Below are 26,336 nucleotides of genomic sequence, written 5' to 3' on the forward strand. Positions count from 1 at the left end.
TCCAAGAATAAAGTCCTTTATTGCCTGTAGAGCTGCAATGATAGGGCTGCACCCGAGGAAGACTCAGGTAGGACTTCCCTGTACTCGATTGTACAGGAGGATGGCACCTTTGGCAGAGGGGCAAAGCTCAGACCACATCTCAGTCTCCTGCAGTCTCTGCATCCGCTGTGGGAAGACAGATCCAGACATCAGGGTCGGACCTCCCCTCCGGCTGTACCAAGAATTGCTAAGCAGCTCTGGATTGTTCCTAGGACCACGTATTGAACAAGTAACTTTCCTCTCCCTTGGGCAGAGGCCAAGCCTTGTGCCTGTGGAAACACACAGATCTGGGGGTCCTCTGTCCCACCTAGCCATCTGCTCGCCACCAGACATGCATCACCAGACTTCTTTGTAGAGCCCAACCCCACACCTGTGTTTCCACAAAGATGATTCCTGTAGATTCGTGTGCCTCGGGTCCCCCACTCAGGTAGTAGTTCCTCACCTCCTCAGAAGTCAGGCTGCACCTGGACAAGGACACAAAGGTGGTTTTGTAGGTGCTCAGCCTCTGCAGAACCCCAGCTGCTTCAGCTCCAGCCCTTTCCACCCACCTTCCCCAGAACCAAGGGTCCAGTGCCCCAGATCCCACTCACTGAACATAGAACTCCGCACTGGCTCTGCCGGCGCTGGTCTCATTGCAAGCAATGCCCAAGAGCAGGGGCTGACTCAAGGTGAGAAGAGGCAAGTTCACCTGTGGCAGACAGTCCCACCTGTTAGGGCCACTGCCCACACTTGAGCATCTCTCGGTGGAGAATAGCCTGTTCCCCTTGCATTTGGTTTGTAGATCTAATGCCCCATATCACAGACTGAATGTCAGGTGCTGAGCAGGTTCCACAGATGGGAAAATTGACAGAGTTCAAACAAATTGACCAGGGAAGTCCCTTCACCCAAGGGATGTTAATTTAGTAACTGTGGTTTTCATTCATTCCTTTTTCAACAAACTTAGGGGTAGGCAGGACATGCATCATTGTTTCTACTGTAAAGGGAAATAACCCAAGGTCCAGGGAATGGAGCACTAGAATTCTACTTTGCATATATATAGTATCAAAACCAAGCTGTTCCCTTAATGTCAGCCAGACTCATGTAGAGCCACCACTCCAGACCTATGAAATTCCAACCCCCTCCCTCTTGCCCACCTTGCTGTTCAGGCCATGCCTCACTCACCTCATCACAGATCTCCTGTAGGACACTGGAGAACAGCTCACGTACCACCAGCTCCCCACGGAGGTCCTTATGCTGAGGGCTGTGACCAGGGCACAGGGCCTGTGAGAGGTCAGACTCAGCCTGTCTTCACCTCTTCTCACTATGCCCTCCCCTTTGTTGGCCCTGGTGGCCTGGGGTGGATACAGTGTCTTGGTGAGCCTCTAACCCAGACCCTCCTTGTCCAAATGAACAACCTCCTGGGCCTAACTAGGTAGGGCTTACGCAGCAGGGGTTTGAGTGGGATAAGACTAAGCTAGAGTCTTTCTCCTCTACCACTGTTTTAGAGATTCTCACAAGTGTGTTGCAGGTTAGACCTACAGCTGGGTCTGTACCTGCTCCTGGACAGCTCTCTAGTACAAGCTGTAAGGGTGGCTACAGGCTGGAAAACACCAGCCAGTTTTCCCTTTAAGGCAGATCAGAAAACCAGAGCTAAGAGAGCTTGGACTTTGTGCCTTTATACTCAGCTGCTCATCTCACCTGAGGCTCAGGGTGCCCACCAGGCACGTCCACCAGCCCAGGGGCCTCGGCCACCTGCAGAGAACGGCGCAAAAATATATGGAAGTCATCTGCAGTGACCAAGACAGCGCCCACCCCCAGTGGGTCTGCCAGATAGGCTTGCTTGTCACCCCAATCTACAGCTCCCTGTTGTCGGAGCCAAGAGGCTGAAGTGGACCAGTTGGTGCCTAAGAAGTCCCGGTACGAAGTCAGACCCAAGCGCAGGAGCAACTGTGGCCCGGCAGAGCTGGGTGCTAATGTGGCTGAATGCAGGCGGAACTTGGGGGCATCAAAGAGCCAGGGCTGGGTCTGTAGGCGCTTCTCCCAGATGGCAGCAATAGTCTTGTCCCCTCCTGGCAGTGGGCGACGGTCATGGGCTGGGCTCAGCTCCACCCCTACCTGCTCCTGGGGCAGTCCCCCAGGAGGGCACAGCAGCAGCAGAGACACCTCAGGGTCCATGGTCAGACAGGGCAGCTCTGAGGAAAGACAGATGGCCACTCGGTCACCCTAGGGAAGCGCTGACCCTCTCTCTGCCACAGAACTGAGGGAGTCCCCGGCTCTTCTAAAGCTGCCGGATCACTCCTGGACAGCGAGTGTCGCAGCATCCCAGAAAGAGCCCCTGAGCCCTGGACTCCTGCTGCCCCAAACCCTGCCACCCCGAGGTCCCTGGGCTCCCCAAATGCTCGTGGCCCCCAAACCCAGAAGTCGTGCCTCCAACCAGGACTCGCCGGGACCCCTCCCAGAATCAAGACGCTCCGGCCACAGACGACATTGAACCGGATTGCCAGAAGGAACCGCAGGCCCCGCCCCCTCCCGTAGCGGAAGTACCGCCCCCTTTTCCGCGTCTTCTTATTGGTCAATCTGGTCGCTCCGCTCTCCGCAATGGCTGTGTGGGCCTGGTTTTCAGACCTCGGCCCTGTCCTTTGTCAGCCCGCACGCCGGTCCCTCCTCTTCGGCCTCCTGGCCAGCACTGCTGCGACCCTAGAGCGCTGGGCTTGGCTCCTCTGGGTTGCCGGTGTGGTCGGCAGGGAATTAGTTTTCCTGTGTGCACCAGGGGTTCGAGGGTGGGATGAGCTGTATTTCCACTTCCCAGTTCTCTCGTCCTGAGCCTTCGTGACTTACTGGGCTGGGTGAGAACTTGTGAGGGCCCTTAAGGAAGTTTGCCCACGTCAGTGCTCCCCACAGGACTTGGCCATGAATTCCTCTGGAGGAAGGAGACAGGAAGCGGCAAAGCCCATGGGTAAAAGGGCTCGCAGACCACGGGAACAGGTGCGCAACTCTGCCCTCACCCCCATGGATGGAGGACAGGGGAGAGGCTAATGGATTATGTTGGTCCCAGAGACGGTGTTCAGGTAGGAAACAGGGCAGGGTCATCACAGAGACCCATGCCCCCTTTGGGCTTTTTCAGGACCGAGATGTGCAGCTGTCTAAGGCGCTGTCCTATGCCCTGCGCCACGGGGCCTTGAAGCTGGGGCTTCCCATGGGGGCTGGTAAGTGAGCAGCTTGGAAGCTGTGAAGAGTGGATGGAGCCCAGAGCAATTTGAGCCTGTATGCCCTCTCCACCCTGGCTCCACGGCTCTTGGGACACCACTGACCCAAGAGGAAGGCCCTATGTATAGGGAAAACAAGGCCGAGTCCTACCATATCCCCGGGAAGCGACCTCTGTCTAGGTCAGGCCTTGTGACATCCCTTCCAGATAAGTGGCCCAATAAACACTTCCGAGGGTGAGCATTGGAGTGGTGCAGGGCATCGAGACAACGAGACAACTGGTGTTTGTTGAATATCCAATCTAGATGAGCATTAAGCACTTTCCCTGTATGACTCTCCATGAAGCAGATTCCGTCACACCCAAATTGTTCTGAGATACGGTTTCACTCTAGCCCAGGCTGACCTGGAACTCATTTTATAGCCTAGGTTGGCCTTAAGTTCATGGTGATCCTCCTATGTTAGCCTCTTTAGTGCTGGGATTAAAAGCATGAGACATCATGCCTACTTTTTGTTGTTGTTGTTGTTTTGAGACAGAATCTCACTCTAGCCCAGGCTGGAGGCTGGACTGGAATTCACTCTGTAGTCTCAGGGCAGCCTCGAGCTCATGGCAATCTTCCAACCTCTGCCTCCCAATGTGCCACCCTGCCCAGCTAAAGTTTTTGTTTTTGAGACAGGGTTTCAATGCTCATGTAGTCAAGGCTGGCTTCAAACTTTATGCAGCCAAAGCTGGTCTTGAACTCCTGATCCTGCTGCCTCCACCTCCTAGGTGCTGATAACACAGGTGTTGTACTACTACCTTAAACATGAGGAAGATCCTTTTCCCATATAAGTTAAGGAAACTGAGGCCTGGGGTAGATATGTAGCTTTGAGGGCTTACCTAGCATATACAAGGTCCTGGGTTTCATTCTCAGCACACATGCACACATACACACAGACTCACAATCAGAAAGCAATGAGATGAACCAGACATGGTGGTGCATGTCTTTAATCCCAGCACTCCATAGGCAGAGGTAGGAGGATCACTGTAAATTCAAGGTCACCCTGAAACTACATAGTAAATTCCATGTCAGCCTGGGCTAGAGTGAGACCATACCTAGGAAAAAAAAAGCAGTGAGGCCTAGAAAGGGGAGATTTTTCTCTAGGTCACATAGATGATACCCACATGACTTCTGAGCCCAACCTTTTGTTTTGTTTGTTTTTCTGAGGTAGGGTTTTACTCTAGCCAAAGATGACCTGGAATTCACTATGTAATCTCAGGGTGGCCTCAAACTCACAGCGATCCTCCTACCATCTGCCTCCTGAGTGCTGGGATTAAGGACATGCACCACCACACCCAGCCTTGAGCCCAACTTTTGTTCCAGCTACCTGTGCCCCTCCCCTTAATCGTGGCCTACTCCTGAACCCCCATCTGCCTATAGATGGCTTTGTGCCCCTACATGCCCTCCTGCAACTGCCCCAGTTCCGCAGCTTCTCAGTAGAAGACGTACGCCGTGTAGTGGATACCAATGGAAAGCAGCGTTTCACCCTGCAGCCAGGAGAGCCCAACACTGGTCCCCTCATCCGGGCCAATCAGGGCCACTCCCTGCAGGTAGGTTCCAACAGAATAGATGGGAGAACCAGATTGGACCCTGATCCATGGAGGGAGTCTCACTTCTGTTTAAACACTCATCCCAGGTGCCTGAGTTGGAGCTGATTCCCCTAAAGATGCCACAAGCCCTGCCCCTGATGCTCGTTCATGGTACATTCTGGAAGCACTGGCCATCCATCCTGCTAAAGGGCTTATCGTGTCAAGGAAGGATGCACATCCACTTGGCTCCAGGACTGCCTGGGGACCCTGGTGTCATCAGTGGTCAGTGTGCCCCTTCATCCACCTCTCCCCACTCACATTGTCCTCCCAGGTCTCCACCAAGGGTCACAGCTTCCTCTGTGTGCAACTGCCCGCCACCCTGCATGGAGCAACACTCCTCCCCACCCCCTCCTTGGGACCTCATACTGCCAAGGTACCTAAGGCCTTAGCTCCAGTTGTCCCTTCAGGCATGCGCCTCAATTGTGAAGTAGCCGTGTTCATTGATGGACCCCTAGCCCTGGCAGGTGAGTGTGGGCCCTCCAAGGGACTGTCCTAGACCTTTGGGAGAGGGACACAAGTCACATCTCTAGTTATGTGAGCAGATGGAATCCCTTTCTTCCGTTCTGCCAATGGAGTGATCCTGACTCCAGGGAATGCTGATGGCTTCCTGCTTCCCAAGTACTTCAAGGAGGCCCTGCAGCTACGCCCTACCCGTGAGAACCATCACCCTACTTGTGTGCCTGAATCCTGTGCCCTTTTGCATGCAGGCTGCAAACTCTTTCCCAGCCGCCCACCACAGACTGACTTAGATATCCCTTTCTCTAAACAACCTTTGTCTCCACCTCAGGAAAGCCTCTCTCCTTGGCCGGTGATAAAGAGACAGAGTGTCAGAGTGGCCCCAAGCTCAGCTCCAGAGGAAGAATGATCCAACAATAAAATATTTATTTATTTTAAAAATCAGAAACAGTCACAAGGACTCCAATCTGGAACCAGAAGCCCTCATTCTGTCGCTAAAACTGGCCTTCCTTGTGTGCTTAGGGTCTACAGATAGGTCAAGGCATGGGCTTCAGCCATGAGGACAAGGGAAGGGGCTCTGTGTAACTCAGGGCCCCACCATCCTTAGCCTGGGAGGTGACAGTCTGGCCCAGCCAGGACCCTGGTCTGCCAGTGACAACAGGTGAAATTACCCAGTGTGATACGTGCTGGGAGGGGTGGGGCAGTGAGTCCAGCAGTGGGTGTGGGATTGGGACACACTGTGCCAGGTGGTGAGCAGGGGCAGAGACGGTTGGGCTGCTCTTAGAAGGCCTCATGACCACCTGTGAGCTGCAGGAAGAGGTCCTCGTCCAGCTCCTCACCACGGGCCCGCTCCCGAGTAGATAGGAAAATGTAGCCACCAATGTACTCATGTACAATGCGGCAGCTGGCAGAGACACAGCTGAAGGCCACGTTGATGTGCTCGTCGAATTCGATGGCCACCTGTGGGTATGGGTAGTCAGAGGACTAGCTGGGCAGCGGGGACAAGGAGCTACCAGCTCCTGTGCCTTCCCTCCATCCAGGCCTACCTGCCGGATGTCCCAGTTGACATTCCACTGGCGCATGTTGCTAAAGCGCCAGGTCTTGACTACGTCACCCATAGCCAAGTCTATTCGGATCAGTCGGTTGTTGGCAATGCCCAGGATCTCATCTTTCCTGCTGCCCTTGAACCTGATTCCCCAGGGGGACAGAATATAAGTGAGAGTTTCACCCTCTGTGTACGCATTGCTCCGGAGCCTATGTGGTAGATAGCTGTGTCCACCCCAGCTCTTTAGCTTAAAAGCTATGCAGCCCTGAGTGAATTCAGGCTCTCTGGGCCTCAGGTTCCATATCTGGAAAGTGGAATTATTGATAGAATCATCATGGTAGCCAGGCATGGTGCTCAACGACTGTTACCCTAGTACTGAGGCTGAGGCAGGAGTTCTTGTCAGACTCCTTACATGGTGAAGGCTGTCTTAAAGTAAAAGAAGAGGTCATCATAATACCATTTAAATCAGACAGGCAGGGCTGGAGAGATGGCATAGTGGTTAAGGCATTTGCCTGCAAAGTGAAAGGATCCAGGCTCGATTCCCCATGACCCACGTAAGCCAGATGCACAAGGGGCATAATATGTGTCTGGAGTTCATTTGCAGTGGCTAGAGGCCCTGGTGTGCCCATTCTTTCTGTCTCTCTTCTCTTTACCTCCCACTGCTTGCAAATAATTAAATCAGACAGGTAGTGTGTGCCTTTAAATAAGTATGTCTATCATCGTGCCGGTCATATCCTTGCAGGCCTGGGTGAATACTCAAGGGCGGCCTCCCTGCTACAGCACCCAAAATGGGGAGCATCCGTGGCAGAGCTGGGATAAACACTGTTTCCTGCTTTCCTGTCCTGGGCTTACTCTCTGGAATTTGTTGTGGGGGTTACACACTGAAGAATACACAGGGCACCCCAGGGAGGTGTGCCCACAGAGACATTGGGATGCCTGCCTGGGACCCTGTCTTGGGACATGTACACACAGTGGCAGGCAGTAGGTGACAGCAGAGATGACGCTTGAGGGCTGGGATCATACCTGACCATCATGTAGGAGATGCCAAAGTCGGGCAAGGACTGCCAGGCCTGGATAAAGCGCAACTGGGCCTCAGTCAGAGAGAGCTGGGCCACGTTCTGGTGGGCTTCCAGGATCCGTGGGGTGAGCTGCAGGGCCATACTGTTAAGGGGCTGGCATGGATATTCCCCTCCCAAAAAGTCCCTGAGACCCTTGACCTGCCCCTGTCACAAACACAGGACGCTATGCTTGGGGAAGGGACAGTGGCCATTATGGGGCTACCAGAGTGCAGATATCGCAGAATAGGAGTGTAACCGCTCCCAGAGAGGTGGGACGCAGTGAGAAACGGAACAAGTGAGTTCAAAGCTTCCCTGAGGGGGAAGGCTCTGTGGAGATCCAGGGGTCAAGGGCATCTTGGTAAACACTGATTATTCCTCCCCAAACAATCCCTTTAGTACCTGTTTGGCCTTGAACTTGCGCTGGAAGCGAGGAGCAACAAGGCCATAGGGATTGAGGCCTTCAGCAGAGGCATCAGGGCCCTGGGGATGGTTCCCTGAGCCACCACCGCCTGCACGTTGCAGGCTGAGGAAGGCCAGAATGGCCTGCACCTCGCTGGCATAGCTGCTGTCTGCCATGGTGCGGCCCTTGGAAGCCAGTCGGCAGCCAGCCATCCACTGGGCATACTGCTGCTCCTGGAGGGATGGCGGTGGGGGGGGGAATGGTGAGCAAGGCCCAGACATGTCCACTCCTATCCTGAATGCCACTCACTCTGGTTCCACTCCCTGCCTGCTCCTGTTCTGATCATCCACTCTTACTCACATCCTGGCACCGTAGGTAGATCTCACTCATGCCCTCTGGGGAGGGCACCAAGAGTTTGATGCAGAACTTCTGCCCAGAGATGTTGACATCAGGGACCACCTCACAACCTGGAGGAAAAATGTGTGGGCTGGAGGGCTTCCAGGGAGAGGCCCTTTGTGAAAGCCAGCTCCATAAGTACAGCCATCTCAGGACAGAGGGAGTCCTCCCCAACCCAAGGAGGAAACTGAGGCAGGGTGGGATTAAAACCTGCCCCATCCTCATTCCCTCACCCTTGAGGTTGAGCTGCTGAATGGGGTCCCCTGGGGCATCGTCCTGGCTTTTGTAGTAGGACAGTGTGGTATCCTTGAACACCACCCAGTGCTGTCGGTAGCCCTTCAGGGTCAGCTTCCGGGGCCTGTTACCAGGGAGTGGGAGGCTTGTGAACAGTGGCCTCCCTACCTCCCCCCTCCTCCCTCTCTCTGAAGACAGGCCCCACACATAACCGGAAGATCCGGAGGTGGTCCTTGAGCTCTGGAATGGTGGTAAGACTGTCCTGGGGGAGAAGAAAAGTCGGAGGAGTCCTGGGTTGTCTCAGCCTGGCCCTGATCCCAATCCCATGACAGACCCAGAGCCCCTTCTCACCAGCACATCTGTGGGCGCTGATCCCTCCAGCTTCACCTCCAAGTTGTTCAGGGCTGTATCTAGGTCATCCAGCCCCAGGTCCCCGCTGGCTGGCTCACCCAGCTCCCCGCTCTGCGACAGCTTGTTGATGTGGTACTGAGGGCGTGTGACCAGGGAGGGATGAGTTCAAGAGGCCGGAGTCGCCAGATGGTCCCACGAGCCGGGCTTCCCTGGAGATGGGCTCCTTCAGAAGGCCCTTGGGCCCCCACCCCCACATCCCCACTCCCAGGCCCCGGGCACCTGCAGGGCAGCGAACACCATCATCTCTTCCTCGGTGCAGTCTATCTCCTCCAGCAGCAGGTCCCAGCGCGCCTGCTCATATAGCTGGGTCAGCCGCACTGGGTCTGTCTGGAGCGGCAGAGGTCGTAGAGACCAGGCTGGTCAGATGCCAACTGTCCTGAACGCGCGGGCCACAGCCCAACATGGGTGGCAGATTCTAGCCTCACCCTGTTGGCCTGCTAGCCCCCTAGCTGTCCAGACAGTCAGCCTATTTTCCCCCATACATCTCTGCCCCAGTCTGCCATGCTGGCCACAGCCCTGAGTGAGGGCAGGAGAGGTAGGAGGATCGTCCTTAAAGCGAAGCAGTCCCAGGCTGGGGTAAAATTGGAAGAAACGGTTTTCCTGGGGGCATCCCCCTTACCCCTCAGTTAAGGGCCCCACGAGAAGTCTGCTGGTGATGAGAGAGTAGGCCAGGAGGTAGGTCTCAGAGAAAGCATCCCAGAGGTGACCTAATGGGCAGAGACCTGCAGAGCGACAGTGGACCACTAAAGAGAAGAGTGAACGAAAGAAGATGGAAAGACACAAAGGACACCCCAGGTCCTCATGGAAGTGCACACTAACACCTACCCAAAACTCATGGCAAGGGTAAAGAAGCTCAAAAAAAAAAAAAAAAAAAAAAAAGCTGGGCGTGGTGCCACCCACCTTTAATCATAGCACTTGTGAGGCAGAGATAGGAGGATCACCATGAGTTCTGAGTTCATGAGTTCAAGGCCACCCTGAGACTACATAGTGAATTCCAGGTCAGCCTGGGCTAGAGCAAAACCTTACCTCAAAAAGCCCAAAAATAAAAAATAAATAAACGAAATAAAATAAAAACATGTCTATGTATACTCAGATGGTACATGGCTGGATCCCAGCACTTGGGAAGTAGAAATTAGAGGATCAGGAGTTCAAGGTCATCCTTGGCTGCTTAGGAAACTCAAAGTAGCACAGCCACTTGAGAATCTGGCTCAAAAATAAATAAAAATAAGCTAGGCATGATGGCACACGCCTTTAATTACAGCACTCTGGAGGCAGAGGTAGGAGGACTGCCATGAATTCAAGGCCACGCTGAGGCTACATAGTAAATTCTAGGTCAGCCTGGGATTGAGTGAGGTCCTGCCTCAGAAAAAACAAAAAAAAAAAAAAATTAAATTAAAATAAAGATGGGCTGGGGAAATAGTTCAGCAGTTAGAGGTGCTTGCTTGCAAAGCCTGATGTCCTGGGTTTGATTCCTCAATGCTCATATAAGCCCAAATGCACCAAGTGGCACACGCATCTAAAGGTTTGTTTGTTTCTTTCTTTTTTTTTTCTTTCTTTTTTTTTCCTAAGTAGTCCAGGCTGACCTGGAATTCACTCTGTAATACCTGGCTGGCCTCAAGTTCATGGTGACCCTCCTACCTCTGCCTACCAAGTGCTAGAATTAAAGGCATGTGCCACCATACCCAGCTGCATCTGGAGTTTGGATGCAGTGGCAAGAGGCCCTGGTGTGCCATTCTCTTTCTTTCTCTCTTCCTCTCAATCAAATGAATAAATTAAAAAAAAAAAAAAAACTTTTGAGGTAGGATCTCATCTCACTCTAGCCCAGGCTGACCTGGAACTCACTCTGTAGTCCCAGGCTCGCCTCTGACTCATGGAAATCCTCCTGCCTCTGCCTCCTCAGTGCTGGAATTAAAGGCATGTGCCACCACACCTGGCTTTTTTTTTTTTTTCAAGTAAAACTATTTTTAAAAATAAAGCCGCCTGGCTAGAGAGATGGCATAGCACTGAAGGCACTTGCCCACAAAGCTAAAGGATCCAGGTTTGACTCCCCAGGATCCATGTAAGCCAGATGCACAAGGTCATGCATGTGTCTGGAGGCCCTGGAGCGTCCATTCTCTCTCTCTATGTGCTGTTCTCTCTCTTCCTCCCTCTTTCTCTCAAATAAATAAATAAAAATAAATTAAAAGGCAAAGCTTCAAAGCACTGAGACAATTTAAAGGTAAGGCACAAGACTGGAGAAATAGCTTAGTGGTTAAGGTGCTTGCCTACAAAGCCAATGAACCCAGGTTCGATTCCCCAGGGCCCATGTAATCCAGATGCACAAGGGGGTGCAGGCATCTGCAGTTCATTTGCAGTGGCTGGAGGCCCTGGCGTGCCCATTATCTCTCTCTCTCTCCCTCCCTCCTAGCCTATTTCTCTCTCTCAAATAAAGAAAATTTAAAAAAAAAAAAAGGTAAAACGCAGAGGAAAATATATTCACAATGCATCTACTTTACACTCATATCCAGAATATACAAAGAATGCCAATGGACCTACAAACCAATAAGGAAAGATAACTCAGTGTAGAAATTGTCAAAAAAAAAAAAATGGGGCTGGAGAGATGGCTTAGCGCTTGCCTGTGAAGCCTAAGGACCCCGGTTCGAGGCTCGGTTCCCCAGGTCCCATGTTAGCCAGATGCACAAGGGGGCGCACGCGTCTGGAGTTCAATTGCAGAGGCTGGAAGCCCTGGCGCGCCCATTCTCTCTCTCTCCCTCTATCTGTCTTTCTCTCTGTGTCTGTTGCTCTCAAATAAATAAATAAAAAATTTAAAAAAAAATGCCTGTGGCTGGAAAGATAACTTAGCAGTAGGAAAGAGTGCTTTCCTTGCAAGCATGAGGGCCTGAGAAGTCCTAAATCTCCCTCAGTTCGATCACCAAGTACCCATTTAAATAGTTGTCAACACACTCCGATAATGTCAGTCCTGTAGGGAATAGAGTCTTCTGGCCAGCTAGTCTGACTGAAACAATGCAGCCCTAGGCTCAGTGAGTTGTCTCAAGGAAGCACATGAATGAGTGACAGAGGACCTCCATTGTTCTCCTCTGGCCCGTGTGCCACACAGAGCATGTGCACACAAGCACACATACAGCACAATACTACACACACATGCAAAACAAATGTGCCTGGTGGGTGTGCTAGCTCTCATCGGTGACCTCAGCACTTGGGAGGCTGAAGCAGGAGTGCAGTGGGTCTCAGGCCAGCCTGGGCTACAGAGTAAGACTGTCTCAAAAAACGAAAGGAGGGTGGCTGGAGAGATGGCTCAGTTGTTAAGGTGCTTGCCTGTTTGATTCCTCAGTACCCACGTAAAGCCAGATGCACAAAGTGGCACATGCATCTGGAATGTTTGCAGGGGCTAGAAGCCCTAGTGCTGCCCATTCTCTCTCTCTCTCTCTCTCTCTCTCTCTGTCTCTCTCCCCACCCTCTCTATTTCCTTGCAAATAAATAAATAAATAAAGTGGGGTTTTTGTTGTTGTTGTTTCATGGGAGGGTCTCACTCTAGTCCAAGATGACCTGGAATTCACCATGTAGTCTCAGGGTGGCCTCGAATTCATGGCGATCCTCCTACCTCTGCCTCCCGAGTGCTGAGATTAAAGGCGTGTGCTACTACTTCCGGCTTAAAATAAAGTATTTTTTTAAAGAAATTTTTTTGAAGAAATGAAAAATTTGGTAAGTTCCAGGTGTAGTGGAACATACTGTCAGCACTCAGGAGGCTTAGACAAGAGATCAGGAGTTCAAGGTCATCCTCATCTACCTAGTGGAATAGAAGCCAGTCTGGGCTAGATGAGATCATGTCTCAAAAAAGAGGGACATGGGCTGGAGAGATGGCTTAGCGGTTAAGCGCCTGCCTGTGAAGCCTGAGGACCCCGGTTCCAGGCTCAATTCTCCAGGACCCACGTTAGCCAGATGCACAAGGGGGCACATGTGTCTGGAGTTCGGTTTGCAGTGGCTGGAGGCCCTGGCGCGCCCAATCTCTCTCTCTATCTGCCTCTTTCTCTCTCTCTGTCGCTCTCAAATAAGTAAAAATAAACAAAAAAAAAAAAAAAAGAGGGACGTGGGAAAATAGCTGGGAAGAGTGCTTGCTCCACAAGCAGCATATTGGATTTGATCCCAAGCATCCACATAAACAGCTAGGCATGCCTGTAACCCCAGGGCTGAGAGGGTGGAGATAGGGGGAACACAGGGATGTCCTGGTAGGCAGTCTAGCTGAAAAACAAACAGCTCCAAATTCAGTGACAGCATCTGTTTGGGGGCGGGTCATGGAAAAGCAATAGAAAAGGTCATCTGAAGTTTTCCTCTAGCCTTCCAAGAGTGCACCTGGGGCTTGTGCATCTACATACACAATCTCTCTCTCATTAAAAAGGGAGAGCTGAGGTTATAGCTCAGCTGGCACAGTGCTTGCCTAGCATGCACAGAGCTCTGGGTTCGATCCTCATTTCCTCATAAACTCAGCATGGTGGTTCATCCTACAATCGCAGCACTCCAGAGGTGAGACAGGAAGATCAGAAGTTAAGGTCATCCATGGCTACATAGTGAGTTTGGGGCTAGCCTGGTCTATATGAGACTGTCTCAAAAAACAAAAAGTGGTCGGGCATGGTGGCACATGCCTTTAATCCCAGCACTTGGGAGTCAGAGGATTGCCATGAGTTCAAGGCCACCCTGAGATGACAGTGAATTCCAGGTCAGCCTGAGCTAGAGTGAGACCCTACCTCAAAAAAAAAAAAAAAAAAAGGGGGACTGGAGAGATTGCTTAGTGGTTAAGGCATTTGCCTGCAAAGCCTAAGGACCATGGTTCGATTCCTCAGGACCCACATATGCCAGATGCACAAGGAGCACATGCATATGGAGTTCATTTTCAGTGGCTGGAGGCCTTGGCATGCCCATTTTCTTTCACTTTCTCTTTCTTTCTCTCAAATAAATAAATAAAATATATATATATAGTTTTTAAAATGGGGGCTGATAGATGGCTTAGCAGTTAAGGTGCTTGCCTGCAAAGCCCAAGGCCCCAGGTTCCATCTCTCTTCAGATCCCATGTAAACCAGATGCATAAAAGTTAGGCAAGCACAAGGTCACATATGCCCACTAGGTGGTGAAAGCGTCAGGAGTTCAATTTCAGTGGCTGAGGCCTTTGCACACCAATTCTCTCTCTCTCTCTCTCTCTCAATCTAAAATAATATGGCCCGGGCATGGTGGCGCACGCCTTTAATCCCAGCACTCAGGACACAGAGGTAGGAGGACTGTCATGAGTTTGAGGCCACCCTGGGAGTACAAAGTGAATTCCAGGTCAGCCTGGGCTAGAGAACAAGACCCTACCTTGAAAAACAAAAGCAAAACAACAACAAAAAGTTTTCAGGAAAGTGTCTACAGCCAAGGATTCTCTACCCAGTCCAGTGACTTCAGCAGACTGTGCAGGATTTCCCAACATTTAGTATCATGTATACTTCAGAGGAAGCTCCTAAAGCATGATTACAGTGTCACCAAGAAAGACAGACAAACCAAAAAAAAAAAAAAAAAATTTTTTTTGCCTGGCGTGGTGGCGCACACCTTTAACTCCAGCATTTTGGAGCAAAATTAGGAGGATCACCCACAAGTTGAAAGCCGCCCTGAGACTACATAGTGAATTCCAGCTAAGCATTGGCTAGAGTGAAACCCCACCTGGAAAAAAACATTTAAAAAAAGAAAGAAAGATGCAAAAATCAAGAAAAAACTCCAATATAGGAATACCCAGGAAATCAGCAAAGTCCAAGAATGACAGTCACAGAGGTCTGCAGTGAAAGTAGCCCACAGTTCAAAGAAAACAAGATGGGTGGAGGAGATGGTTCAGTGGGTAAAGGCACTTCTTTGCAACGTCTGCCAGTGAAAGTTCGATTCTCCAGCCTAAGAGGAACTAGCATCTGGCATTTATTCACAGTGGCAAGAAAGCTTGTGCTTGCCTCACTTTTATGCATCTGGTTTACATGGGATCTGAAGAGAGATGGAACCTGGGGCCATGAGTTTGAGGCTACCCTGGTACTACATAGTGAATTCCAGGAGGTCAGCCTGTGTTACAGTGAGACCCTACCTTGAAAAACAACAACAAAAAATGTATGCGAGAGTGAGAAAAACAGACAAAGGGGGAATGCGGAGGCTGGAGAGATGGCTAAGTGGCTGGAGGCTCTGGCATGCTCATTCTCTTTTTCTCTCTCTCTGCCTTTTTCTCTCTTACATAAAAATAAATAAATAAGTAATAAAGAAAGAAAAGTGAATATGGGTACACCAGGGGCTTCTGCCACTGCAAACAAACTCCAGATGCAGGCACCATTTTGTGCATCTGGCTTTACATGGATACTGGGGAATTGAACCTAGGCAGTCAGGCTTTATGAGAAAGCACCTTTATCCACTGACCTATTTCTCTACCCCTAGCTATATTTTTAGTTTGAAACAAAATCTCACAAAACCACTCATGCTGGCTTTGAACTCACTCTGCTGCCCAGGCAATTTGAATTTTTGATTCTCTTGACTTAGCCTCCTAAACTGCTGGGATTCCAGATCTAGGCAACCACACCTGGCTTTGATCACTTGTTCCAAAAGGAATGCTGGAAGCAGGGAGTGGTGGCACATAACTTTAATCCCAGCACTTGGGAGGAAGAGATAGGAGGATCACTATGAGTTCGAGGACACCCTGAGACTACAGTGTGAATTCCAGGTCAGCCTGGGCTAGAGCAAGACCCTACCTCAAAAAATAAAAATAAAATAAAATAAAAACCCAAAGAACAAAACATAGCAATTTGGGCTGGTGGTTCAGCTCAGCGGTAGAATGTGTGCTTAGCGTGCACAAAGCCCTATGTTCATACACAATACCAAAAGAGAAGAAAAAAAACCTCACAACTCCAAAGAGCTCCAAAGACATTTGACCATGAAAGGAAATATAAGCATGGCTATTCTAGGGTTCTTCTAAGAACACTATTTATGTGTTACTATTTGCAACCATAGTCACGTTGTTTTTAACCAAAGACTATAAACACTACTTGATTAGTAAGACTCAAGGAAATGTGTGTTGTGTGGGAGGGGAGAGGGTATAACATGGCCAAGCCTTCATCTTTCATACACAGTCAGTAGAAATATGTGAAATTACAGAATCACAAAAGAGGAAGCTGGCTCAGTAGTGTGCACCAGAAGCCCAGGCATGGTGACACACTCCTTTAATCCCAGCATTTAGGAGGCAGGGATGGGAGGCTTTCTGTGAGGCCACCTGAGACTACATAGTGAATTCTAAGTCAGCCTAGGTGTCCTGAGTGAGACCCTACCTAGAAAAAAAAATATGTTTAAAAAACCTAGGATATTTCAAAATGACTAGAAAAGTATGAAGTTCTTAATACATAAAATTTGCTGATAGTGGGGCTGGAGAGATAGCTTAGCAGTTAAGGCATTGACTCCAAAGCCAAAGGACCTAGGTTCAATTCCTCAGAGCCCACCTAAGCTAGATGCACAAGGTGGCACATGTGTCTGGAGTTCATTTGCAGGGGCTGAAGGCTCTGACGCACCCATTCTCTCTCTCTCATAAAAATATAAAACTAAATTTTTAAAAAAAAGAGGGAAGGAGAAAGAGGGGATTTGGGACTTTTGTTCCAGGAAAGAGCAACAGGTAGAGGTGAGGAGGAAAAGGACCCAGATTTTTATTTATTTATTTATTTATTTGAGAGCGACGGACACAGAGAGAAAGACAGATAGAGGGAGAGAGAGAATGGGCGCGCCAGGGCTTCCAGCCTCTGCAAATGAACTCCAGACGCATGCGCCCCCTTGTGCATCTGGCTAACGTGGGACCTGGGGAACCGAGCCTCGAACCGGGCTCCTTAGGCTTCACAGGCAAGCGCTTAACCGCTACGCCATCTCTCCAGCCCAGGACCCAGAATTTTTATTTTATTTATTTATTTATTTATTTATTTTTCTTTTAGGTAGGATCTTACTATAGCCCAGGCTGACCTGGAACTCACTTTGTAGTTGCAGGCTGGCCTCCAACTCAGCAATTTTCCTACCTCTGCCTCTCAAGTGCTGAGATTAAAGGTGTGCGCCACCATGCCCAATTTAGAATTTTTATGTTACATATAGGGTCTCTTATAGCCCAGGCTTCAAATTACCTATGCAGCAAAGGATGACTCTGAAGTTTTCTCTTCTTTTTTATTTTTATTTATTGAGGTATGGTCTCACTCTAATCCAATCCCTAGTCTTGGGGTAGCCTTGAACTCACAGCGGTCCTCCTACCTCTGCCTCCTGAGTGCTGGGATTAAAGGTGTGCACCACCACACTCGATGACCCTGAAGTTGCTTTTTTCTTTTTTTAAATTTATGGACAACCTCCATGCATACACACAATGTACCTTGTCCATAATCCTCTCCCACTAAACTCTTTTGTCCCCTTCCCTGAATTCCTGATCCTCCTGCCTCCACCTCCCAAGTGCTGGGACTACAGAAGTGTACCACCATACCCAGCAATGCAGTGCTGGGGATCAAACCCATGAATTCACACATGCACTGGCAGGTAGGTTACCAGCTCAGCCGCATCTCCAACCTGGAATGTTGTAAAGGAGAGACTTCTGCCCTGGATGGATGCAATAGCAAGTGTTGCAGGTGCCTATTAGGCCCTGGGGCTAAAGTTTACTCAGAGATAGCAGGCAGAAAAGCACTAAGCGGGTAGAGGCAAGAGGAGGATCATGAGTTCAAGGCCAGCCTGAACTACATGAAATTCTGCCAAAACCAAAAAAAAAAAATTAGCCGGGCATGGTGGCACATGCCTTTAATCCCAGTACTCAGGAGGCAGAGGTAGGAGGATCACCACGAGTTTTAGGCTACCCTGAGACTACATAGTGAATTCCAGGTCAGCCTGGCCTAGAGTGAGACCCTTTCTCGAAAAACAAAAACAAAAATTAGGACCAGGGAGATGGCTAAGTGGTTAAAGGCATTTGCCTGCAAAGCCTGCAGACCCAGGTTCAATTTCCCAGTATCCACATAAAGCCAGATACACAAAGTAGCAAGTGGGTCTGTAGTTTGTTTGAAGTGGCAGGAGGCATGTCCATACTCTTTCTCTCTCCTTGCAAATAAATAGATAAATATTTTTTTTAAATTTTTTTTTGTTCATTTTATTTATTTATTTATTTGAGAGCGACAGACACAGAGAGAAAGACAGATAGAGGGAGAGAGAGAATGGGCGCGCCAGGGCTTCCAGCCTCTGCAAACGAACTCCAGACACGTGCGCCCCCTTGTGCATCTGGCTAACGTGGGACCTGGGGAATTGAGCCTCGAACCGGGGTCCTTAGGCTTCACAGGCAAGCGCTTAACCGCTAAGCCATCTCTCCAGCCCTAGATAAATATTTTTTTTTTTTAAAAAATAGAGGGCTGCAGACTTGAGAGATGCCTTAGCGGTAAGCCAGATGCACAAGGGGGCACATGCATCTGGAGTTCATTTGCAGTGGCTGAAAGCCCTGGCATGCCCATTCTCTCTCTGTCTCTCTGCCTCTTTATCCCTCTCAAATAAATAAATAAATAAATAAAAATATTAAACCAGTAGAGGGCTGAAGAGATGGCTTAGTGGTTAAGGTATTTACCTGCAAAGCCTAAGGACCCAGGTTCAATTCCCCAGGACCTGCATAAGCCTACACAAGGTGGCACATACATCTGGAGTTTGTTTACAATGGCTAGAGGCCCTGACATGCCCATTCTCTCTTTATCTGTCTCTTTTTCTCTTTCTCTAAACAAATAAATAAAATATTTTAAAATGTTGAGGCTAGGGACATTGCAAAGCCTGCCTTCCTCGGGTTTTATTCCCCAAAATTCACATAAAGCTAGATGGACAAAGTGGCACATGTGTTTAGAGCTTGTATACTGCAGCAAAAGGCCCTGAGACACCCATTCTCTCTCTGCTCATAAATCAATAAATTAAATAAAAATAAAGGTAAGGCCAGGCATGGTGGCACACGCCTTTAATCCCAGCACTCAGAAGGCAGAGGTAGGAGGATAGCTGTGAGTTTGAGACTACATAGTGAATTCCAGGTCAGCCTTGGTTAGAGTGAGACGCTACCTCAAATAATAATAATAATAAATATATAAATAAAGGGACTGGGGGATTGCTCAGTGGTTCAAGGCTTGGGAAGCCTGCCAACCTGAGTTTGATTCCCCAATATCTATGTAAAGCCAGCCACACTAAATGGTGCCTGTGCCTGGAGTTCTTTTGTAGCAGTAAGAGGCCCTACATATTTATTATTTTACTCTCAGATATGCCAGGCATGGTGGCACACACCTTAAATCCCAGCACTTGGGAGGCAGAAGTAGGTGGATCACCATGAGTTAGAGGCTACCCTGAGACTACATAGTGAATTCTAGGTCAGCCTGGGCTACATTAAGACCCTACCTTGAAAAACAAAAAATAAAATAAAACAAAAATAAATGTTTTTCCTTTCTTTCTTTCTCTCTCTCTCTCTTTCTTTCTTTCTTTTCTTTTCTTTTTTTTTTTTTTTTTTTTTGAGATAGGGTCTATCTACCTCTAACCCAGGCTGACCTGGAATTCACTATGTAGTCCCAGGGTGGCCTCGAATTCACAGTGATCCTCCTACCTCTGCCTCCTGAGTGCTGGGATTAAAGGCGTGTGCCACCATGCCCAGACTTTAGTATATATATATATATATTTGAGAGAGAGGGAGAGGAAGGGAGAATGGGGGGAGAAAGGAAAAATGGGCACACCAAAGCTTTCAGCCACTGCAATCAAACTCCAAATACATGCGCCTCCTTGTGTGTCTGGCTTGCATGGGTCCTGAGGAATTGAACCTGAGTCCTTTGGCTTTGCAAGCAAGTGCTTTTACCAGTAAACCATATTTCCAGCCCTTTGTTGGTTTTTGAAGGCAGGGTGTCTCTAGCCCCCTGACCTAGAACTCATTCTGTAGTACCAGGCTGGCCTCATACTCACAGGGATCCTCCTACTCAGCCTCCTGAGTGCTATGACTAAAGGCATGCATTACCATGCCTTGCTAAAATAATTTTTTAAAAATTTTTACAACTTCCATAATTATAAACAATATCCCATGGTAATTCCCTCCCTCCCCCTACTTTCCCCTTTGAAACTCCACTCTCCATCTAAATTTTTTTTTTTTAATAAAAGGCTGTGGTGTACTTGGTGGTAGAGCACTAGCATGTGCGAAGCCCTGGGTTCTGTCCCCGTACTCCTCCCTGAGAAGAGTGGTTGGGACGGAAGATATACAACATGGCGGGCATGGCCACCTCAGGAGCAGGTGCTCTTTTATATGTGGATGGGGACAGAGGACACCAGGTCAGGTTTGGCTGAGAAGAGAGTGATGGGAACAGGAGTGAGTGTTCTGGAAACAACCATGTGGGCATTTTACAGCAGCAACAGAGAAGTGGGGTCACAAGAGGAGGAGGCACAGAGCACGCTGCTGGGATGGAGGGCGGAAGGGCCACAGATGGGGCACAGTGAAGACACCTGCCAAGCCTTCTCCTCGATGCCTAGTTCCTGTAGGTCCCGAAAGGCGCCCTTGGTTCAGGCCAGAGCCTCTCTCCATGGCAGTACTCAGCCCCCACCATTGGCTACACAGGTGTTTGCCATGTTCTCCAGCAGGTAAGTCACAGTAAGACTAATACTGTTTCCACCCACCATGGGCACTGGGGCCCAAAAGTGTTTTATTTTTTGTTGTTGTTTTTTGGTTTTTCAAGGTAGGGTCTCACTCTGGCTCAGGCTGACCTGGAATTCACCATGTAGTCTCAGGGTGGCCTCGAACTCTCGGCGATGCTCCTACCTCTGCCTCCCGAGTGCTGGGATTAAAGGCATGCGCCACCACACCCGGCTCAGAAATGTGTTTTTGAGAACCACATACAAAGACATGGATGGATACATGGACAGATGCTCTGACCCCTATAACCGGCTAACCTTCCAGAGCCCTGATGCTAAGCACCCACACCCCAGACCCACTTCTTCCAGAGCCTGGCTCACCTTAGGGTCCAGGTCAAAGAAGCTGTAGTACTTGAAGCGCAGCCAGAGCACATCTCCAGCCATGACACCCTGCTGCATGAGGCAACGCGATGAGTCCAGCCACCTGGGCACAGCAGGGACAAAGGGCTGGAACTGGGCCACGTAGAGGGCACACGCAGAGGAAGGGGCTGGAAGCAGGAGGCGGGGTGCAGGGAGCACAGTTTCCCGGGAGGGCCACGCACCTGCTGTGGAGCTGGGTCTTGTCAGACAGGGAACTGGGCCTCGGCAGGCGCTGGAGCAGGTGGGGGTCTGGTGGTGGCTGAGGACGGCTCAGCATGTGGTAGCAGGCCTCGGTCTGAGCACTGTCTGAGAAGTGGGCTGGCATGCCCCGGAACAAGGCTGGTGCCACACCTGCAGGGCAAAAGTGGTAGTCAGCTTGGACTGCCCCCAGCCCCTGGCCTCACAGACCCTGCCTGCCTTGGCCCCGACTCAAGCCCGTCCCATCCACTCACCCCCAGCCAGGACGACCTTGGTCAGGTCGTACACTTCTTCCTCCAGCTCCTTCTCTTTCTTCTTCTTCTCCTTCTTCTCCGGCGCCCGCAACAGGGACAGCTCCTCAGGGTGTCGGATGCCTGTAGGGAGTGGGCGTCAGTGCTAAGGACTTGCTCGGGTACCTTCCTACCCCTCCCTCAGGCCCCTTGGGGAGGTCACAGCCTTGTGAGCAGGATGAGAAACGGGAAGGACGACAAGGTCAAGGTTATAGGGCTGTGCCTGGGAAAAGAGGGGAACTGGGCAACTCACTGAGGAGGCGGCAGATGGCGGCCACAGCCTGGAAGAGGGGCTTCGAGAAACTAGCTTGCAGGCGCACCACACGGCGGTTGGGCAGCCTCAGGATGACTGGTCGGTGCTGTGGCCCAAAGAAGAGGCGGGCATCGGCCAGGATGCCATACTTGTCTAGCGTCCAGTGTGTCTGCAGCAACCACTGTTTCTTTTGCTCCCACCAAATGGCATGGTCAGACCAGTCCTGCTTGCGATCTGTAAGAGCCCAAGGGTGCACACTGGCCTTGGACGTCCCACTTACCCTTTCTCACTTCTGCCCCGGGGCCGAGTACAACGCAGGGTCCTGAGGCTTGACGCCGCAGGTAGACCAGGTTGGTGTGGCTTCAGGTAACAGCAGCTGACCCCCACTGATCCTTCTGTACTCAACTGTTATACCACTTCCCAGGGTAACCCCCAGCCCAGCATCTGAGTGTCTTAGTTTCAGGGGCTTCACTTCATGTTTTCCAGCCCACTGGGCCCCCTCAGTACAGCTTCCTTCTGTCCCTAGGGGATAGTTGGTTTAATGGCCTCTCTCTTGTGTTCCTGGCATCTTCAGGAGACAGACCCTGTGTCTCTGTGCCCTCAGTGCCTGGGATTTACCCAGCAGGTACCCCGCCAACATTCACTGGTTACTAGGTGTGTAACCTTGGTCATGACAGTTAACCACACTGGGCCCCAGTTTTCTTTTTGTAAGATGTAACCATCAGCCCGACTCATGGCTGCCAGCCAATGCCTTCAACTTGGAAAGTACAGAGTGTGACATATTTATATACTGCAAATTTGTCACAGTATATCTACATGGTGTGCATATTTACAGAGTGCACATGAGTGAGCATTCAGTTGACAATGTGACTATGTCGCTCATCTGGCCAGGAGCTGGGAAGGCAGCAGTGGATGGCACAGGAGGACTGTGGCAGTAGCGTCCTAGAAATGGGGGGATAGAAAGCTGCTCTGCGGCACAGTCCTTTGGAGCTTGCAAAGCTCCTCTTTCTTCAGTTGTTCTTTTTCTTTCTTCCTTTCCCCCTCCTTTCTTGTCTTTTTTTAAAATTTTTATTTACTTTTGTGCATGCATGCATGTGTATGGGTATGCCAGGGTCTCCTGCCACTGTAAACTAACTCCAGAAAATATGTGCCAGGCTTTACATGGGTGCCGGGAAATCAAACCTGGGCCAGCAGGCATTATGAGTGAGTACCTTTAACCTCTGAGCCATCTCCCTAGCACTTCTCTCTCTCTCTCTTTTGAGGTAGGGTCTTGCTGTAGCCCAGGCTGAACTGGAATTCACTATGTAGTTTCAGGCTGGCCTTGAACTCACAGTGATCCTCCTACCTCAGCCTCCCAAGTACTGGGGATTAAAAGCCACCATGCCTGGCTCCCTTTTCCTTCCTTTCTTCATTTCTTCCTTCCTTTCTTTTTTTCTTCTTCCCCATCTGTCCTTTCCTTTTCTGTCTTTTTGTCTTTCCCTCCCTCCCTCTTTTATTTTATTTATTTATTTATTTGAGAGCAACAGACAGAGAGAAAGAGACAGAGAGAGAGAGAGAGAATGGGCGCGCCAGGGCTTCCAGCCTCTGCAAACGAACTCCAGACACGTGTGCCCCCTTGTGCATCTGGCTAACGTGGGTCCTGGGGAATCGAGCCTCAAATCGGGGTCCTGAGCCTTCACAGGCAAGCACTCAACCGCTTAAGCTATCTCTGCAGCCCCTTCCTCCCTCTTTTATGTTCAAAACTTCCTTCTGATAACTTTTACTCTGTATCCTTTTCAGCTGGTTCTCCGAATCTGCCCCTTCAGTCTTGGGCCTCTCCCTGTCCTTAGCCACTTACTCTTCCTGGGAGGTGGTTCCCCTGTTATGGCTTCAGCTGCCACCCCCTGCTGGGAGCTCATGGCACTGACCTCCACTCCAGACCTTGCTCTGAGCCGCAGACCAGAAACCTACGTGCCGCTAGATAAAGAGCTTGTCTACCGAGAGCCGGGTGTGGTGGCGCACGCCTTTAATCCCAGCACTCAGGAGGCAGAGGTAGGTGGATCGCCATGAGTTCGAGGCCATACTGAGACTCCATAGTGAATTCCAGGTCAGCCTGGGCTAGAGCGAGACCCTACCTCGAAAAACAAAAAACCAACCAACCAAACAAACAAACAAACAAAAAAGAGCTTGTCTACTGACTTCTTTCATTTCAAATGCCTGTTTACCTGGTTTGTACCTAACGTGGGGACTATAAATGCACTGACTCCTAGCCCCAGGCTTCAGTTTACTCTGCGGAAACTCACTCTGGGAAGAGGTGCTCCCTCCTTCCTACCTCCTCCTTGCCAAGGGCCCTCCGAGAGCCCTAAGCATCACGTTTTCCACTTTTTTTTTTTACACACACACACACACACACACACACACACACAGACACACGTTCACCATATCTGCAGAGTTAGCCAGTGAGCCCCCTAGGGAATCCCTGTCTTTGCCGCCACTGTGTTAGGATCATAGGCATGTGCCACCATGCTTGGCATACAAATGTTTATTTCGGTTCTGGAGTTAATAAACTCACTTCCTAAATCTACCTTGTCTCTATCTACTCTACCCAGCCTCTGGAGGCCTTGTCACCTCTCACCAGGACAAATAGATGGCCTGATTGTCATCTCTCCTGAGAAAAGTGGATGGCCTGTTGTTTGCCCCCATTAATGATAAAGGCCTCTGCCCATAGGTCCACCTTCAAGTGACCGACTCTTATGGAAAACCCTGGGCCTGTCATACTCCAGACATCCTCACTACTCAGGAACCCTAACTCAGAGTAACCCCAAGTCCCTGACACCACTACCATTCTTCTGTAACCTAACTACCTCTCAGGCCTCAGGGCTCATTTGAGTGGCCTTCTCTGTAATCTGCTGCAGGCTGGGGCAGCCCCTATGAGCAGGTCTGTCTGTCTGGCCCCTGCACACAGCACTGGTCAGGCAGCAGGAAGGTTGGCCTCATCACAAACTAGGAATGAGCGGGATGGGGACTATGTCCCACTTCAGGGGTCTGACATCCCCAAAGTGAAGGGGCTTGCCCTGAGGTGGCCGGTAGTGGTACTGTGGTGTCTGTCTGTCTGTGTGGCTCCAAGTGCTCACGTGGCACACCCTGGGAGGGATCAGGCCTTATCTTGGCTTAGTCTAGTCTCTAATTCAGTCTGATACCTCATTCCCCAAGGGACCCTCTGCTCCCCACTTCTGCTTTCACAGCCTCTGGCAGCTCCCCCTCCATGCTTCAGTCCTGTGATGATCTGGCTGTTCTGGGGCCTGCCCTGCTCATAGTCACCCTGATTCCTGTCTTGGGCTATGCATGGTGGGTTGTCTGGGTCTACAAAGCCTCCTGTCCTTTCCCGTCCCACCCTCAACAGCCTAAGTGCCAGGCTCCTGGCAGAACTCTTGTGGGCTTGTCTTCTAGCTCAGGCTATTGGGTGTTCCTGCCATCCTCCCGGGAAGCAGTAGCCCCCATCCCTGGCTGGGAAGGTCGATGCCAAGCCTCTGTCACTGTTACTGGCCCTGTGAATTTATGTCTGATGCCACAGGCTGCTCTGCTGTAACTTCCTGTGGGGGCAGGGCCCTCCCACCCGCCTGCCACCCAGCCTTCTGAGTGCCTTACTGGGGAGGAAGTGTGAGAGCAGGCCCTCAGCTGTCCCTCAGGCCTCAGTCCAGGCAAGGCCTTCCTTCCCTTCTGCCTCTAGAGGGTAAATGGGGGCACTGTGGACTCGCTCTGTGTTCCCCCTGGCACCGGACAGAACCAGCAGGAACAGGAGGGAGGCAGGGGAAGTTGAGGAAATGCCTTTTGTGGAACCAAAAGATTAAGCTGGTGCCTGAGTCACTGTGACACTGTTATCATGAGTAGTGGGGCAGGGATGGCCCGGAAATACAGCCGTTGTGGTCGTCTGTGGGCTAAGTTGGGCATGTGAGGGTAGTGGGGACTCACTGATCTGTTCCACAATCTTCAGGAGCACCCCGCCAATGTGAGACTCCCCTGTAACCCGGAGGGTAACAGACTGGGCTTCAGGGTCCTCCTCGCCCACAAACACTCGCAACTCCCAGGAAGAGTCAATGTAGTCCCCGGAGGCTGTCTTCATCCCCGCCATGGCTGCGGCTTCTTCTGCGGAGGGTGAAGGAGGCTAGGTGAGCAGGCACTGGGGCTTGGTGGGCTGCTGCCTGTGGTTAAATGGGAGTTCCATAGTGCCTGATTAGGTGGCAGGCCAAGGGGCAAGCCCACAGTCCCACATGCCCTGGAGGCTCTGACACACAGCAGCAGCAGGGCTCCAGCCAACCCCACACGCTCTGTAACGCGAGCTTGAGCTGAAGGGTCCCTTGGAGATCATGTTGGCCAGCCCACTCCCACCTCACAGATGGGAACACTGAGGCCTGGTATGAAGGGCTCACTCAAGATCATCATGCTAAATGTCAGAGCTAGACTACACCCGGGGTGCTTTGCAGTCCACGGCTCCCCCCTGGTCTATCAAGCCCATAGTCATGGCCCACAACTCACTCCCAGCCCACAGAGGCAGAAAATGCAGCTATGGTATGTGGAGTTAGAGCAGTCAGAGGCCTCTGGAGGTCAGGGGACAGAAAGGCCCTAGGGTTTCCCTTGAGCTTACCTGGCCTGCGACTGTAGGCGGTGGTAGTCCCGGCCACCCCTGGCGTGGGGCTGCCTACCCTGCTTTCTCTTTGGAGC

General features: G+C 50.8%; 3 protein-coding genes across 7 annotated transcripts; 1 reads left to right on the top strand and 2 right to left on the bottom strand.

The window, feature by feature from the left end:
• Nudt22 (nudix hydrolase 22) lies at window positions 1–2,548 on the bottom strand. 2 transcript variants are annotated; one of them, XM_045160573.1, is made up of 7 exons: window positions 2,446–2,548; window positions 2,134–2,210; window positions 1,717–1,770; window positions 1,201–1,299; window positions 630–727; window positions 410–503; window positions 1–165 (listed from the first exon to the last, which is right to left on the bottom strand). In XM_045160573.1, the coding sequence occupies exons 2-7, from the start codon at window positions 2,191–2,193 to the stop codon at window positions 64–66; spliced, it is 507 nt and encodes a 168-aa protein (XP_045016508.1). In that variant the 5' UTR covers window positions 2,194–2,210; window positions 2,446–2,548; the 3' UTR covers window positions 1–63. The 2 variants fall into 2 exon arrangements, with proteins under 2 accessions (XP_045016508.1, XP_004656653.1); XM_004656596.2 differs by having other exon boundaries at window positions 1,717–2,210.
• A 59-nt stretch (window positions 2,549–2,607) lies between these two features.
• Trpt1 (tRNA phosphotransferase 1) lies at window positions 2,608–5,749 on the top strand. Of its 2 annotated transcripts, XM_004656592.2 has the most exons (7): window positions 2,608–3,003; window positions 3,143–3,224; window positions 4,641–4,810; window positions 4,897–5,071; window positions 5,257–5,313; window positions 5,392–5,502; window positions 5,637–5,749. In XM_004656592.2, the coding sequence occupies exons 1-7, from the start codon at window positions 2,929–2,931 to the stop codon at window positions 5,723–5,725; spliced, it is 759 nt and encodes a 252-aa protein (XP_004656649.1). In that variant the 5' UTR covers window positions 2,608–2,928; the 3' UTR covers window positions 5,726–5,749. The 2 variants fall into 2 exon arrangements, with proteins under 2 accessions (XP_004656649.1, XP_004656650.1); XM_004656593.2 differs by lacking the exon at window positions 5,392–5,502.
• A 22-nt stretch (window positions 5,750–5,771) lies between these two features.
• Fermt3 (FERM domain containing kindlin 3) lies at window positions 5,772–26,336 on the bottom strand. 3 transcript variants are annotated; one of them, XM_045136001.1, is made up of 15 exons: window positions 26,260–26,336; window positions 25,587–25,822; window positions 21,636–21,869; window positions 21,347–21,466; window positions 21,077–21,245; window positions 20,856–20,958; window positions 9,069–9,176; window positions 8,790–8,924; window positions 8,651–8,700; window positions 8,438–8,562; window positions 8,169–8,275; window positions 7,808–8,041; window positions 7,374–7,498; window positions 6,352–6,493; window positions 5,772–6,265 (listed from the first exon to the last, which is right to left on the bottom strand). In XM_045136001.1, exons 2-15 carry the CDS (start codon window positions 25,744–25,746, stop codon window positions 6,086–6,088), a joined length of 1,992 nt encoding a protein of 663 aa, XP_044991936.1. In that variant the 5' UTR covers window positions 25,747–25,822; window positions 26,260–26,336; the 3' UTR covers window positions 5,772–6,085. The 3 variants fall into 3 exon arrangements, with proteins under 3 accessions (XP_044991936.1, XP_044991932.1, XP_004656652.2); XM_045135997.1 differs by having other exon boundaries at window positions 25,587–25,816; window positions 26,260–26,331; XM_004656595.3 differs by having other exon boundaries at window positions 25,587–25,760; window positions 26,260–26,326.

This window comes from Jaculus jaculus, chromosome 1 (assembly GCF_020740685.1).
Source record: "Jaculus jaculus isolate mJacJac1 chromosome 1, mJacJac1.mat.Y.cur, whole genome shotgun sequence".
Taxonomy (NCBI): Eukaryota; Metazoa; Chordata; class Mammalia; order Rodentia; family Dipodidae; genus Jaculus; species Jaculus jaculus.